The following is a 15028-nucleotide window of genomic DNA, read 5'->3' as shown; positions in this document are numbered from 1 at the left end:
GTTATATTAGAGGGTAGTTTGGGAATTTTATTTAATTGTTTAGGGTTCGAATAATTTTGTCTACAAAAGCCCATCTTTCATGGGTATATCTTTAATTTCCATCTTTCATGAGTAGAAATGTCAGCATGCATCTGAATCTTTCATGGTCAAAAACGCCTATTTACTCTAATATCAAAACTAAAATACCCTTTTTGAATTAGAGTTGTTTAATTGAATTAAACTCTCAAAATTTAAATTTGATTTCAAAAGTCGTAGATACCAACAGTTGCAAAAAATGCTGCTATTTTTGCAACGTATTCTGCTTGTAGAGGTATAAAACCAGATAACCTGATCATGAATATATTTGAACTACTATATATGCTACTTTAATGTGTGTAACACAAGCTATGACTAGAACAATACAGAATAGTATATATGAAATTGAATTTTATTTCGTATTTGCTACAACACAATATGACATGAGTATTCTTTTTTCTATATAATTAATTTTATTATATTCAAGCTTGTATAATAACAGATTAAAATTTAGACAAGAAAGTGACATTATATTATTATATAAAATATCTATTCTAATAAAGATGTTAAAAATATTTTTTATAAAGATATTTATTTAGTCACACTTTAAAAGCGTATTTTATGGGAGAAAGTAACGGTTTAAAAGAAATAATATCATTTTTAGATAAAGATAATATTTTTATAATATACCAAAATTAAATCTAAAATCTGTCATTCAATGATAAAAAAAAGTATATTCACAAGAAAACAATTATAGGATCTTCGTATATAATTATTTGAGATACTTCACACACATGATAATTTATAAAAAACTACAAACATATTACTCTCAAGACTTGTACTATCATACATAATACTTTTTTACTTTACTTATATGCAACCCCATACAAAGGTGTTTATAGTTGTTTTAAGATGAAAATGCAACCCAAATATTGGAATGTGTCATGTTGCCCAATCAAAAAAGAATTTGATATATTTTTTACTAACAGTTACAAACGTTGATATTAAATCTTAGCATAAAGAAATAACTTTAGACATCTTTGTCAAAATTTTCACTCATTCAATCATGTGTTTGTATATATAAAGAACATCAGGGCCTTATTCTTGAGAAAAAAAATAATTATTAGAAGGTACCACAATTGTATATATGCGTAGAAGTGCATCATATGCCTACACTGCGAAGAACAACAGTTTCAATAGTGAGACCAGGACCAAACCCAAAAAGCACACCCCAATCAAGTCCTTCACCAGTGGTTTTAAGTCCTTCTTCAAGCGACTTTTTCCTCATCAAATCCATGATGAAGAACACACATGCACTTGACATGTTACCATAATTGCTAAGCACATCTCTAGTGGCTTTCATTTTCTCTGGTTTCAAATTTACCTTCTGTTCAACCTGGTCCAGAATTGCACGTCCACCAGGATGTGCAATCCAAAATATTGAGTTATAATCAGATATACCTAATGGATCAAAAGCTTTACTGAGCGCGTCGTTAATATTTTGCGAAATAATATCAGGAACACTTTTGTTAAGATAGAATGTAAGTCCAACTTCACGAAGGAGACCACCGATGGCTCCATGGCTGTCAGGGATAAGTTTTTGATCAGTCGAGACAAGCTCAAAGATAGGCTTCTCAACTTGTGGCACAGGATCTGAACCAATGATAATCGCAGCAGCTCCATCCGCAAACAATGCTTGCCCTACAAGACTATCCATGTCAGTCTCACTAGGACCACGGAAAGTGACTGCGGTATTCTCAGAACAAACGATAAGCACACGAGCATCCTTGTTGTTTTCAGCCAAATCCTTAGCCAAACGAAGGACAGTGCCGCCAGCGAAGCAACCTTGGTGGTACATCATGTACCTCTTGACACATGGGTCAAGCCCTAAGAGTACGATGAGTTCGTAATCAACGCCAGGCAATGCAACGCCACTGGTGGTGCAGAAGATCAAATGCGTGATTTTAGACATTGGCTGGCCCCATTCCTTGATGGCCTTGGTTGCAGCCTCTTTTCCAACCCTTGGTACCTCCCTGATCATCATGTCTTCTCTTGCATCCAACGACGGTGCCTTGTATGCACACATATTAGGATTCTCTTTTAGTATCTCTTCTGTTAAGTACATATGTCTGTTCTTGATCTGTGTTCTCTCACCTGAAATAATAATGTGTAATTCACATCCATCATTATCTTCGATAAACTTTAGCAAATGATATAAATAGCAATAATATTATTCTTGAGTTACTTTTAAGTACCATTTGAATATATAATTTATCCAAATTTGTAATTATAGAAGTAAAGTTATTATTAAGTAGTTATTGTTATCTTTAAGTAGTTATTATTATTAATATCCAAATTTTTTTATTTTTTATATTTTCAAATACTTTTATTTATGAAAGTAAAACGATGAATTTTACTTTGATAAATATTAAATAAAACAAAATTAAAATACTTAATAAGAATACATACAAATACGTTGAAACTTCTTTTTGAGATCCGTCATGTGCTCGCTATTAGTTACTCTAAAGTAGTAATCTGCATATGTACTCTGATCAACACAGTTTGATGGATTTGCTGTACCAATCGCTAATACGGTTGCAGGGCCTTCTGCCCTTTGAACCTTGCGGATCTCACTCACGGCAACCATATTTTCTGAGCTGTGTTGTTTGGATCTGAATAGCGAAGTTTAGCTATGTTATTTAGGATGGCAAAGCTTAGCTATGTTCTTTGTAATAACAAAGATATTTGGATGAAGACTTAGGCATGGGAGAGGAAGGTATTTATATGCATGAGAGTAGGGGCATATGAGGAATTAAATACACGAAGTGCAACTGATGTAGTAAACTTGAATGATGTCCCTGGATTCAAAAACGATGTGCTCTGACTTTCGTATTGTTTAATTGTTTTACTTTGAATTTGAAAGGAAAAAAAATACTAGATTACATCACTCTCTTATTCAGTGATTTATTGGAGAAACTTATAAAAATTGTAAAGCCCTCGAGGAAGCAAACACTTATAATAATTATTTTGGTGGTATTATATCAAATCGTAAAGCCTTTTTGCACATGTTTAAAATACCTATTTCTACTTTAAAAAAAAAAAAAGGGTAGCTGGGCGTATCACGTGCTTCACTAGTACCATTATATCCATGCCATGTTGAAATCTCTTCGAAGCAAAAATGTTCGTTTGTTATTATAACTAACGATATTTATGTATATTTATAAGTGATCTTATCGTTTTTATCTAAATTTCATTATTAAAATTAAACATGATGTAGTTTGACTGAGTGTGTGAGGAGTTTGGTGGATGACAGTGGAGTCTACCACCATATGAGTCTGCTGGTCTTAATTAATTGATTATATTAGATGAGTTTAGTAGATGAATTTACTAAGATGGCGGCAACCATATTTGATTAAGATATATAACATGTTAGGCAAAACCTATTTGACTAAGATATTCCACTATATATTTATGTCCACATCAGAATGTAATAATACATCCCCACTAGTGTATAAGAAGCATATATATGTCGTTATCATATTCTTCATTGGCAACTATATAAATATTATTATGTTGTTTTTTTCTTAATATATATAACATACTTTCTTGTTAATTATTACAGGTAAACGAGAAAAATATAATTGAATAAAAAACTAATATATCCTTTTTATTAAGTTTAAAAGGACTAAAATGCTCTTTTTAGGATCAAAGTTTGTATTCAAAAATAAAATTTTATTATAAAAGATTAAAATACTATTTTTTTGTTGATTATAAAAGGATAAAATACACTACAACATTTTTGACCTATTGCAACATGTAAGGTAAGCAACACCTAAAAAGTGTTGTTTAAAATGATAAAAAACAATGCTTAATATTTGTTGCAATTAAATATTACTATCGCCACACTTTTTTAACTAACACTACATAAGTGTTCCCTTTGATTAGATAGACAACACGTGAAAGGCGTTGCTTCAGCGAAATACACATATAACGCTTACCATGTACATAAATTACACTTTTTTAGAATTGCTTTAAAAGTTTTAATAAGCTTCTCATTATAAGTGTTGTCTAAAATATATAAGTATTCTATTTTTGTTAAAATTTCAATTTTTTCGCTAAATATATCAATAGAAAACCAAATGATTGAAATACACAAACTTTTATTCATTCATCATCTTCACATTCAATTCCAAACAAAATGTTGAAACAAAATGCTACTGGTAACCCTAACCCCTAAATCAATGCAATTCGCGATTCCTTCTCTACTCGCGGAGAAGCATTCCCTCTCTGTGTTCCTCCCTAGTCACAGTTTGTCGTGTTTGTCCCTACTGGCCTTGTTGTGCTCTCTTCGTGTTCCTCTCTACTCACGGTTCGTCATGCTAGTCAGGTTCTTCTCTTCGCCTTGTTTTGCTCGCGTTCCTGCTCTCGCCTTGTTAGCTTGCATCAATTCAGCTAGTATATTTTTTAGTTGAGTTTTTCTTTTTCTGCTGAGTTATTTTTTCATTCATTTCTGTTTTCAACACAGTTTACCTCGTGTTCCTCTCTTTATCGAAACACAAACACAAAATCCCTAACCCCAGCACACAATCCCTAAACACAATCTCGAATTCGATTATGGCAATGGAGACATTGATGTGCGTTCTTCTCTGCTCGTTCATCATTGTTCGCGGTTTGCCCTAATCTGCTTGTGTTCATCGTTTTGCTCGTGTTCTTCTTTAGTTTTGAGCTTCGATCATCACTGTTCGTTGTCTTCATCTCTAAACTCTTCGATTTTACTGGCGTTTGTTCATCACCACTGGTCATTGTTCCGCAGGTACCTATGATTCTACCTCTTTCTTTTTCTTTTTCTTTTTTGCGCTTTAAATCCTAATTTTAATAATGTTGATGTTGCTATTATAGCTTTTTGGTGATATTTAATCTCCATTGCCATGCTCGATTATCAGTGCTCGCGTTTCTGCTCGTGCTTTGAGCTTCTCTATTTTGAGATTCTCATGTTCGATCATTAATGCTCGCCCTTCATCTCTGATTTCTTCCAATTTGCCGGCGTTCTTCTGCTAGTATTCACCATTGCCAGTCACTATTCTGTAGGTATTGATGATTCTGCCTCTGTTTTTCTTTTCTATTTTAGCACTTTTTTTGTTTTGAATCCTAATTTTTGGTTATATGAAACTTGTGCACGTTAGTTTTGACGTAGCTACTCTCACGGTGTGTAGCTACAAATTAAAAGTAATTGGTTCTACTCTCACTGTGTTTATTTGGATTGAAATTTCTCTGTAGAATTTAATATTGAACGTTATTGTGTAAATTTAAGGGTTTGGTCAGATTTTGTGATTATGAAATGTGGAGTTGTGAACTTTAACTTTAGCATTTTAGTATTCTTTCTTATTTGGTAAATTGAACTTTTACTCTTGGTTGACTTGCAATGTTCCCTTAGCAATTGTTGTATGAGTTCTATTATATAAACTTGTTTATTGGATCATAATGATATAACTGCATATTTTATAGCCTAATTCTATATGTATTTATGGTTATCATCCTGAAATTAAAGTAATTTTGGTTTAGCTAGCTAGGTCCACTGATAAATACTTCATGATCTGAATTGATAGCTTATTTAATTATTATCCTTTTAGATACTTCATGTTCTAAGACCATATAACAAACACAAATTGGATTACAAGTCTCATAAATGTTTATTTCTCTGCCGTTGTTGTTGCCTTTTTGCCTCTTAACTACTGCTCTGTGTTTGTCGCCATCTTTGCCTCTGTGCTTGTTGCTGTAGTCCTCCAGGTAGGCTGTCGTTCCTCAATTTGTTAATTTATGTCCTGAGTTTGTCGCCAGTCCCTGTTTTAGTGTCTTTTGTCTCATATAAGATAACTAAAGTGTTCATACTATTAATTTATGCCCTGAGTTTGTCTCTATCCCCTGTGCTTGGTGTTTGGCTTTTGTTTTTATCTTGAAGGAGATTGATAAAAAAAATATTTATGGATCTTTGGTGAACACTATGTGCAAATTGTGTGTATATAGCAAATTGTTGCGTCATAACCTCGTAAGATATTTCTATGGGTTGATTCTTCCTGATATTCTTTCTCACTCATTATGCATTTAGATGTGATTATATCCACATTTGACTATGGTAGTGGCTCTATTAGTGCCTATGATACTGGTGTCAAATTAGTAATTAATAATATGAATATCTGAATTTGGTTAACACTTGGGTCAAGTCATTACAATTTGTCCTTCCTCTTTTAATACAAACTTAATGTGCTTTATTGTATGATATTGATTTACAAACCATGGCTATATAAATTCTGTGATTCTTTACAATCTTATCCACGAAACAATTTAGAATGGCATTTAGATACTTGTTTGCCTTCTTGTTGGCTTTATGCCTCTCACACCCTCCTCATTCTGTTCTTGTTGCACAAAATTTGCCATACAAAGCTGTGAATCTAGGAAATTGGTTGCTTGCTGAGGGATGGATGAAACCTTCTCTCTTTGATGGAAATGCCAACAAAGGTCTCTTGTTATGATTCTTTCTTTATTAAGGTCCACTTCATTTGCAAATTTAATAGAACTCCTTATGATTTCAGGATGGAACTCAAGTGCAGCTAATGCCACTAAGTTCCAGAAATATCTCGCCGCAGAAAATGGAGGAGGAGCTGATCTTGTTGCCAACTGTACTTCAGCTTCTGCTTCAGGTTGGGAAACATTCAAGGTACGTTGCTATATATGAAAGAATTCCATTTAGATCCATTTTTTGATGCTTTAGGACTTTCGGTTGCATAAACCAAAACTATCTTGTGCTTTTTTGCAGCTATGGTGGGTCAGTGACACATCTTTCAATTTTAGAGTGTTTAACAAGCAATTTCTTAGGATGGAAAAGCAATTTCAAGGTATGTTGCTATATATTAATTGATGAAAGAAATAAATAAATAGACATAGATGGACTGGAAGATATAAAGCTCATCTTTTCTAGTTTTGAAATTTTGCTGAAAATGAAGCTTTCTTCAGCTGATTTTTGTCCAAATAAAATAAAATAAATAGCTCGTTATGAAATAATGCAAATGTCCTAAATTAGATTCTGTTACAAATATTAGGACATTTAAATATATGACATATGAGTAATTTTATATGAATAGGGTATATTATATTGATACATGAAGAAATAAAAAAAATGGGGATTATAGCCAGATTTTAACACATTTTGATTGGGGGATTGCAGTTTGAATGGGCTTGGCAGCACCCTGTCGAATCCTTGGCCGTAAGGAAGGCAGCTACAAATTTTAAATCCCTTTCGGGAGTTGCCAATAAGATCAAACTCGCATACACAATGCTCACCCTACCATCTTGGCAGAGGTATGGTCTTTATTTCTTTATTGAGTTTGGAATTGAAACTCTCTTTTTGTTGGGCTATATTTCAGTTCAATGGAGTTAGCGCTAAGTTTTTCGCCATGTTTCCAATTACGTTCACTTCTTTTTTTTCTGCTTCTCTCTTTTTGAAAATTTTGTAGGTTTGCTTTCATAGCTATAATATTTGCAAATTCATCTCAAGAGCCATTTATTTATAGGCATTTCCCTTTATTCTTGCTTTCACTCATTCCAAATATCATGGACTTCTTTTCTTTTACCAACATATTTTCTTTGTTTTTCTGGTCATTGCAGAAATATAGACTTGGGAAAAGCCAACCACAACTTGAAATCTGTTTTGGCAACAACAAACATGAAGGTAACTTGGTTATGGTTTCGCAGTTATTATAAATAGATTCTGATTCTGACAATGACATATAAATCATGTGTCTTCTCATTACAAGATCCATATTCAGATTCAGATGTTAGTAAAGAGAATGCAGGGTAATGTGTTCTTTTTCTCTCAGATCTTGAACATTAAAACACGTCATTAATTAATAGGTAGCATACATACCCCACCAATGGAAACTGTTTAGAGGGAAAAGAAATGGCTCTTTCCTAGAAAATGTGTAGCATTTGTACTATGATTTATAGCCTTATAGGCCAATGGATTTTGGTCAAGAAAGAAAGAAAGAATATGAGTAAGGACTAAATTAATGGTTCAAGTACGTGGTTATTGTTCAACTAGAAAGAAAGAAGAACCTGATTTTGATTCAATGAATTTGTAGAAGAGAAAAAATGGAGGATTCAGGAGTATGTGGAGAAGGGAAAAGAAAACTGAAACCCAGGTAGTATATAAATGAGGGTGGTGATGAGGGCGGACAAGAAATTAAAGGGCTTATTAATTAAGAATAGTAGTTTCTTTGTGTTTTGTTAATTCATGATTGCTCTGTTTTTGCAGCACCTCTAAGCATTGTGGTCAGTGATTAATTATCATTTAATTTCATTAATTTCTTAATATCATACTTGTTATTAGCTTTGTGATTAGTTATTATTGTACGTGATGCAGGCACATGTTATAAGAACAAAGAGTGTTCAATTTATGCCATTCAATTTGTCATTTTTCCTCACATTAAGTGCGGTTATGTGGTTTGCATATGGTTTATTTCTCAGTGATATATGTATTGCCATAAGTACACCAACTTTATCAGTTTGAATATAAAGTTAAAGAATTTGAAAGCGACTTGACTTATTAATTGAGTAATTAATTGTCAGCTACCAAATGTGTTGGATTTTGCACTTGGGGTACTTCAGATGCTGCTATATGCCATATACAGAAATGCTGCTATATACCATATAAAAAAGCTTACTATTTGGGACACAGGTAATTGATTTTCTAGTTATTTGATGAAATTTTTTTGTGCAAATGATAAAAAAAGTAGTTAATTAAGAATCTTCATTGTTCTTAATATTAAGTGCTTTCTTTTATTGTTATTTTGGCCACTGATGCATCCTAGTGCTCCACTTTATATTGTGTGCAGCAGTTTCAAATAAGTAATAATCTGCAAGCACTCACATTGTCCATGGGAAGTGGTAGTAATAAGGATTCATCAACAACCAGCTGTGACAATAACAGCATTATTGAAGCCCCACCTTCTAATGGAAGAACTCTAGATACCTTTGGCCAGAGAACTTCAATATACCGTGGCGTAACAAGGTTTCAATTTCATTATTGTGTTTAATTTGGAAATTCCTGCCTTGTCTATTCCAATATATTAATTGATGAAAGAAATAAATAAATAGACATAGATGGACCGGAAGATATAAAGCTCATCTTTGGAATAATAGCTGTAGAAGGGAAGGACAATCAAGAAAAGGTCGCCAAGGTGTGTGTCTACTATTTTATTTTATTTTTACATTCAATCAAGGTTTTTATGACTTTTCTCTTGTGATTTTCATGAATGCAATGCAACTTCTCTCTTCCTTCAGTGTATTTGGGTAAGAGTCTCTCTTTGATTCCTTCTTGTTATTATGTGTTTAGGGAGACTCTAGTTTATTTAATTTGTATGCATATATATATGTAGGTGGATATGATAAAGAAGATAAAGCAGCTAGGGCTTATGATTTGGCTGCATTAAAGTATTGGGGGACATCCACTACTACCAATTTTCCTGTAATTTACTCTATGTATCTTGATGCTTCATTGCAATCAATTAATTCTATATATAATTCTGTATCTATCACTGTTTTTACAGATCATGTATTTAAAATACTAATTGAACTTTTAATATATATTTTAATTAGAATTTTATTATTAGTTATTTTGTCTCTTTTATAATTTTTTTATTGTGCATAAATTTATTTATTAATTAAAATAATTACACATGTATGAACAGAAAAATTTATTGTATATTTTATTTTTTTGTATTTTTATTACAAAAGTAATTTTTATTTTTACCAAAAAGGCAACCCTTCTATTAGTTGCATATTTTGTATATTAGACAACACTTGTATGGTTGCATATCCAAAAGAAAAAGCAACACTTGTATAGGTTGCATATCCAAAAGAAAAGGCAACACTTGTATAAGTTGTATATCCAAAAGAAAAGGCAATACTTTAAAAGGTTGTATATTCAAAACTATAAGGCAACACTTTAAAGTATTACAAATTCAAACTTATAAGCAACATATAAAAAGGTTGTATTTTATTACAAATAGGTAACATTTTTTAGTAGTGGTCAAAATATGAGAAAAGACAACATTGCAAAAGTGTTGTCTCAAACACACTTTTGAAGTGTTGCTCTCAAAAGCGTTGCTTTTGAAACAAAAAAGTGTTGCCTTGATCTAAGGCAACGGCTGCATATGCAACGCCGCCCAAAAACGTTGCCTTAGGTCTAAAAGTGTTGCCATAGATCAAAAGCAACCTTTTGTCAGCTTTTAGGCAACACTTTTTAAATGTTGCCTCAGCCTGAAAATGTTGTAGTGATACTTTTTTAAGATTATACTACAAGAAATTACTGAAATAATGACCGATTTAGCATCGATTTAGCGATCAATTCGGGTGGTGGCTAAAACCTTGGTCGCTAATCAGAAAATAGCAACCAACTTCAGTCGTTAAACAATAGCGACCGATTTGTGAACAAGGTCACCAAGCTCTCACCAAAGAGTATCAGTCGATAAATCGGTCGCTAATATAATTGGTCGGTGACCAAATTTTCCGTCGCTAAATCGGTCTCTGAGTAAATTGGTCGCTAACTCAGTTGCTAATTTGTGACCAATGTTTCAGTCTCTAATTTAGTCGCTAAGTGGGGACCTATATTTTAGCAACCAACATTTCAATCGCTAATTCCTAACCAAGCATTTTAGTGACCAAATCTCCATGGCTGATCCTAATTTTTTAATTATCAATTTTTTACTAAATCTCTACATCTAGGCCATCAAATATTGAAAAACCATCAACACAAAATCTACACCTTAACACATAAAAGCCAACCCATAAAAGATATATCTTAAATAACATAACACACTTAACCAATAACCAAAATAACTAATCAATTCAATATTATTATCAACAACAATAATAAGTAAACAACACTTTCAAATTACTAATTACATCATTTAAAGTCTATTAACTAACTAGCATCACAACTACAATGAAATAATCACTCTTCAGATGTATGTTTACCATCTTCATCCTCTCCTATATTTATTTTTCTACCTTCTAGTTAAGGAATCGAAATTTTAAAATTAAGTTTTTTCATCATTTGTTGAAGCAAACAGTTATTGAGTTCAAATCTTTTTTCTGTCTTTTCCAGCCTAGTTTTCAAATCATCATTCTCTTCTTGTATTTTCTTCATTATTTCTTCATGTTCTGACCTTTGAAACCAATCGGAACTGGAGTCAGGATAACTAGATCTTTTCTTAACTGTAGTGGATTCTATTCCAAGTCCATAAATTCTTCTCTTTTTAACTCTGGCTATTTCACACCAGACATCCATCTCATTTGGTGGATTACTTCCTTTTTCAAATCCTTTTTGCGTAGCCTATTCTATAGAACTCTTAAATTTATCCTGCCAATATCAAAATCAGATTAATTATTACACGAGACAATAAAAAGAATAAGAAACACCATTTTCCAGACAAAAAAACCACGCACGTCATACATCACATAATATGATATACAAGCACAGTCTTATCCTTTTTTTTCAATAACAACGGTACTAGCTAGTGAAACCATACATACAGCAAATTAAGGTATATAATTTTTTTTTTGGTTTCCCACGGTATCCCCCAGCCCGACAGGCCAAAGACTAATCCGTCGCGGTACTGAGCTCCATTTAAGGGTTTGTCGCTGGCCAATGAGTTGCTGCATGCACAAGGCGGGATTCGAACCCCCGACACTTGCTTAAGCAGACTAGTGAGCTAACCACTAGACCAACCCAACTTGGTTTCCAAATTAAGGTATATATTAAGTGCTTCTTTGAAAACTAAAAATAAAGCATATTAAGTAACAAAAATAGAAATAAACCCAAAAATTCACTCATCTTAAATTTAATAAAATGATTATGTAAGGGAGATAATAATTTAATAAGTACCAAAAATAGAACAAGAAAAAATGTAGAATTTGAAAAAAGAAATGGAGAACAGATTCTGCATAATTCTAGACTAACTGGTTTACTTGTTATCATCATCATACAATAAAAAATATGTCATCAGTAGGATCACACATTGCATTAAGCCATTAACTTCAATAACCAATTTTTTAACTTGTAAAGAGCTTAATCTCAATTTTCTCAGCAGTACCACATAGATAAAAAGACCAAATTAGACATGTAACACTCTACCATACAGAGTCTTATGCTTAAGTCATAATTTAGAGATGGCAAGTTATTACGACCTCTAAAACAAAAATTTAGTACGTATAGTAGTATGAATAATTGGTTATAACTAGGAGCCTTTGTAGAAAAAGGGGTAAACAAAAACCGTAACTCGAACGCGCAACACTCCGATCGATAACGTAACGAGCAAAGGATAAGCTAACGCAAGATCATATATATATAAAGAGTGTCAAAAACGGGAATATCAAGACTCAAAATCCGGCTGCGAAGATAACTGGTCCGAGCATAGCAATATATACATATAATAAAATAAGAAAAACCCAAAGGAAACCCAAAGGGACACAAATACAGAACCATACTCTCCAAAAATCTCCTATAAGAGGAGTCATCACAGTTTGTATTATTTAATAGAGATAAAAGTATCTAAACAAGATATATAAACCAAGACGGAGTCCCGAGAACAAAGGATCTTCGCTAATCCAGAAGTCTCCAGCATGCCTTAACGAGAAGCCTCGCGTCCTGCATCTGAAAACCACAAAATCCGCATGGGTGAGAACCAGAGGTCCCCAGCACGGTAACAGCTTCCACATATATAATACATAATAATGAGGAAAGCCGAAGGCAATCCTATAACTTCCTCCAGATAATATCAAAGCTTATAAACAAGCTAAACCGTAAGTGGCAACTGACTAAAGATCCTTCAGTCTAACTAATACTTCCCTTTCCAATTCCTTCAGACCTCCCAACCACCAGCAGGAGTATAATATAGCAAACACAGTTATATCAGACAAGAGATTTACAAATAGGAACAGATAAGGCATTTAGACAATTAGCAAGTAATATGCAGTCAAATAGGCAATCTCAAACAATTAATATAGTATGCTTATGATGCATGCCTGTCCCTAGTGGCTGATGATATCATCTGTCGGTTATAGAGCCAACTCGACAAGTCCCGGTAGCTAACCATTGGACTGTCCCTCTGTCGCGCATCCCCAACTCGAGTTATACTCATCATAAACTTGATCATAATCATGATCCATATCCATCACCCTCACTGGTGAATATTTACGGGGGCGAGCTCATCCGAGCCTTTCATAGTGCCCGGCCACACTTACGACATAGGGTCAAAAGAGCTTCGAGTCTCAACCTGGAGCACGTGGTGGCTAGCCACTGCTTCCTCCCAGGGAAACCCTCATCTCCGATGGTGGAAGTGCAAACATTCACAATTCATTCAATAGCATATATGCATTTATACTTAGCCATAATCATGGCTCCGCCGTAACACGTCAATAATCTAGCCATCCGGCTCACGGTTAAATCAATAACCAGCCAATTCATTAACAATTACGGCCCTTCGGCCCATGGCACAACAAGCACTTCCACCGCCATCCTCCACGTCTCACATAATCATCTTTGATCCTCAATGATCATTCATTTTTCCCCTTGCTTCACTCGCAAGTTACCACATTCACTAGCCCTTTTTCTCATGCTAGGCATATCATAATGATTTAAGACATAATTCGTGAGATCGAAGGCTTAGAAGTATGAAATTTGGCTTTTAAAACTCAAAAATCAACTTTGGGATGAAAACAGGGCCACGCGTACGCGCACTCTGCGCGCACGCGTGGATGGCCTTAAAACTCATCGACGCGCAAGCGTCACACGCGCGGACGCGCGGATTGAAAATTAGCCAACGACGCGCAAGCGTCAGCCACGCGTACGCGTGGGTGCTCTTGCGCCCCAGGCACAAAACTGGCACAACTTTGGCACAACTCTCGGGAAAATGGCTGGGCATTTGGTACAGCGCATCGACGCGCCCGCGCACACCACGCGCACATGTGGATGGTGCTTTCTCGAAGAACGGCGCGTACGCGCCAAGTGCGCCTACGCGCGGAGGGTCATTCTGCTAAAAATTTTTTAAGTTAAAAGCTGCAGAATTTACAGATTCAACCCCCAATCTTCCGACGGACATAACTTTCTCATTTTAAATCGTTTTTCACCCGTTCTTCGAACGGCATGGAAATCCCGGATCCAATTTCATTTCTAAACAGATTTGGCACAAATCAGAGATCCGTAGTCCAAGTTATGTCCCGTCAAAGTATGCCCAAAAACCATATTTTTATACAAAACCATAAAGTGCCATTTTCAAAACAAGCCACTTTCAACTCTTTTCAAAATCAATCAAAACATGCCAATTTCATCCCTTTTCTTTGAAATCAATCAAAATGTACCAAAATCAACATCAAGCCATCCTCAACTCACACATTGACACTTTACCAAGGTTCCCAAAACCACATCCAACCATTTTAACACTTCTCAATCAAATGGCTAAAGGACAAACACAATATCATGTCATACATCCTTCCTCATCCCAATTTCCAATAATTCCATTTCCAATCAACCATCATTATACCTAATCATCATCATACTCACCATCAACATGGTACCATCCATCAATTCAACCTCAATCATTCATCAAGCATATATCACAACATGCATTTTCTCATATATCACACAATCAAGGCATCAATATTCATAATCACATATATGATCACATCATATATCTCAATCATTCAACAACATCATCAATTCAATGCCTATCTTAGGGCCTCTAGCCTAAGTATTTCCTACCACATTACATATTAGATACGGGAAACCGAAACCATACCTTAGCCGATTTTCCAAGCTCAACCGGAGCACTTCCAAACCACTTGTCCACAAGCTCTCAAGGTCTCAACACCTCCAAGAACAGATTTTATCACACAAAACCCTCTCCCAAGCTTTTCAAGGTCACCAATCAAGCTCCAATATTCACATATACACAACCTA

The 15028-nt window shown here is 34.3% G+C and overlaps 1 protein-coding gene across 1 annotated transcript; it reads right to left on the bottom strand.

Annotated features, from left to right (window-relative positions):
• Nucleotides 1-1052: 1052 nt before the first annotated feature.
• LOC107638921 (stilbene synthase 3-like) lies at nucleotides 1053-2771 on the bottom strand. Its single transcript, XM_021120759.2, has 2 exons — nucleotides 2485-2771; nucleotides 1053-2169 (listed from the first exon to the last, which is right to left on the bottom strand). Exons 1-2 carry the CDS (start codon nucleotides 2660-2662, stop codon nucleotides 1178-1180), a joined length of 1170 nt encoding a protein of 389 aa, XP_020976418.1. The 5' UTR covers nucleotides 2663-2771; the 3' UTR covers nucleotides 1053-1177.
• Nucleotides 2772-15028: the final 12257 nt, after the last annotated feature.

Source organism: Arachis ipaensis, chromosome B4 (assembly GCF_059453495.1).
Source record: "Arachis ipaensis isolate K30076 ecotype BB chromosome B4, ASM5945349v1, whole genome shotgun sequence".
Classification (NCBI taxonomy): Eukaryota; Viridiplantae; Streptophyta; class Magnoliopsida; order Fabales; family Fabaceae; genus Arachis; species Arachis ipaensis.
The sequence above is the reverse complement of the archived record's forward strand: the minus strand, read 5'-3'. Positions and strand labels throughout refer to the sequence as shown.

Excerpts from the sequence above, each read along its gene's own strand:
- LOC107638921 (XM_021120759.2), bottom strand. The coding sequence starts at position 2,662 with ATGGTTGCCGTGAGTGAGATCCGCAAGGTTCAAAGGGCAGAAGGCCCT. Across the intron at positions 2,170-2,484 it reads AAAGAAGTTTCAACGTATTT|GTGAGAGAACACAGATCAAG; the intron begins GTATGTATTCTT and ends TTATTATTTCAG.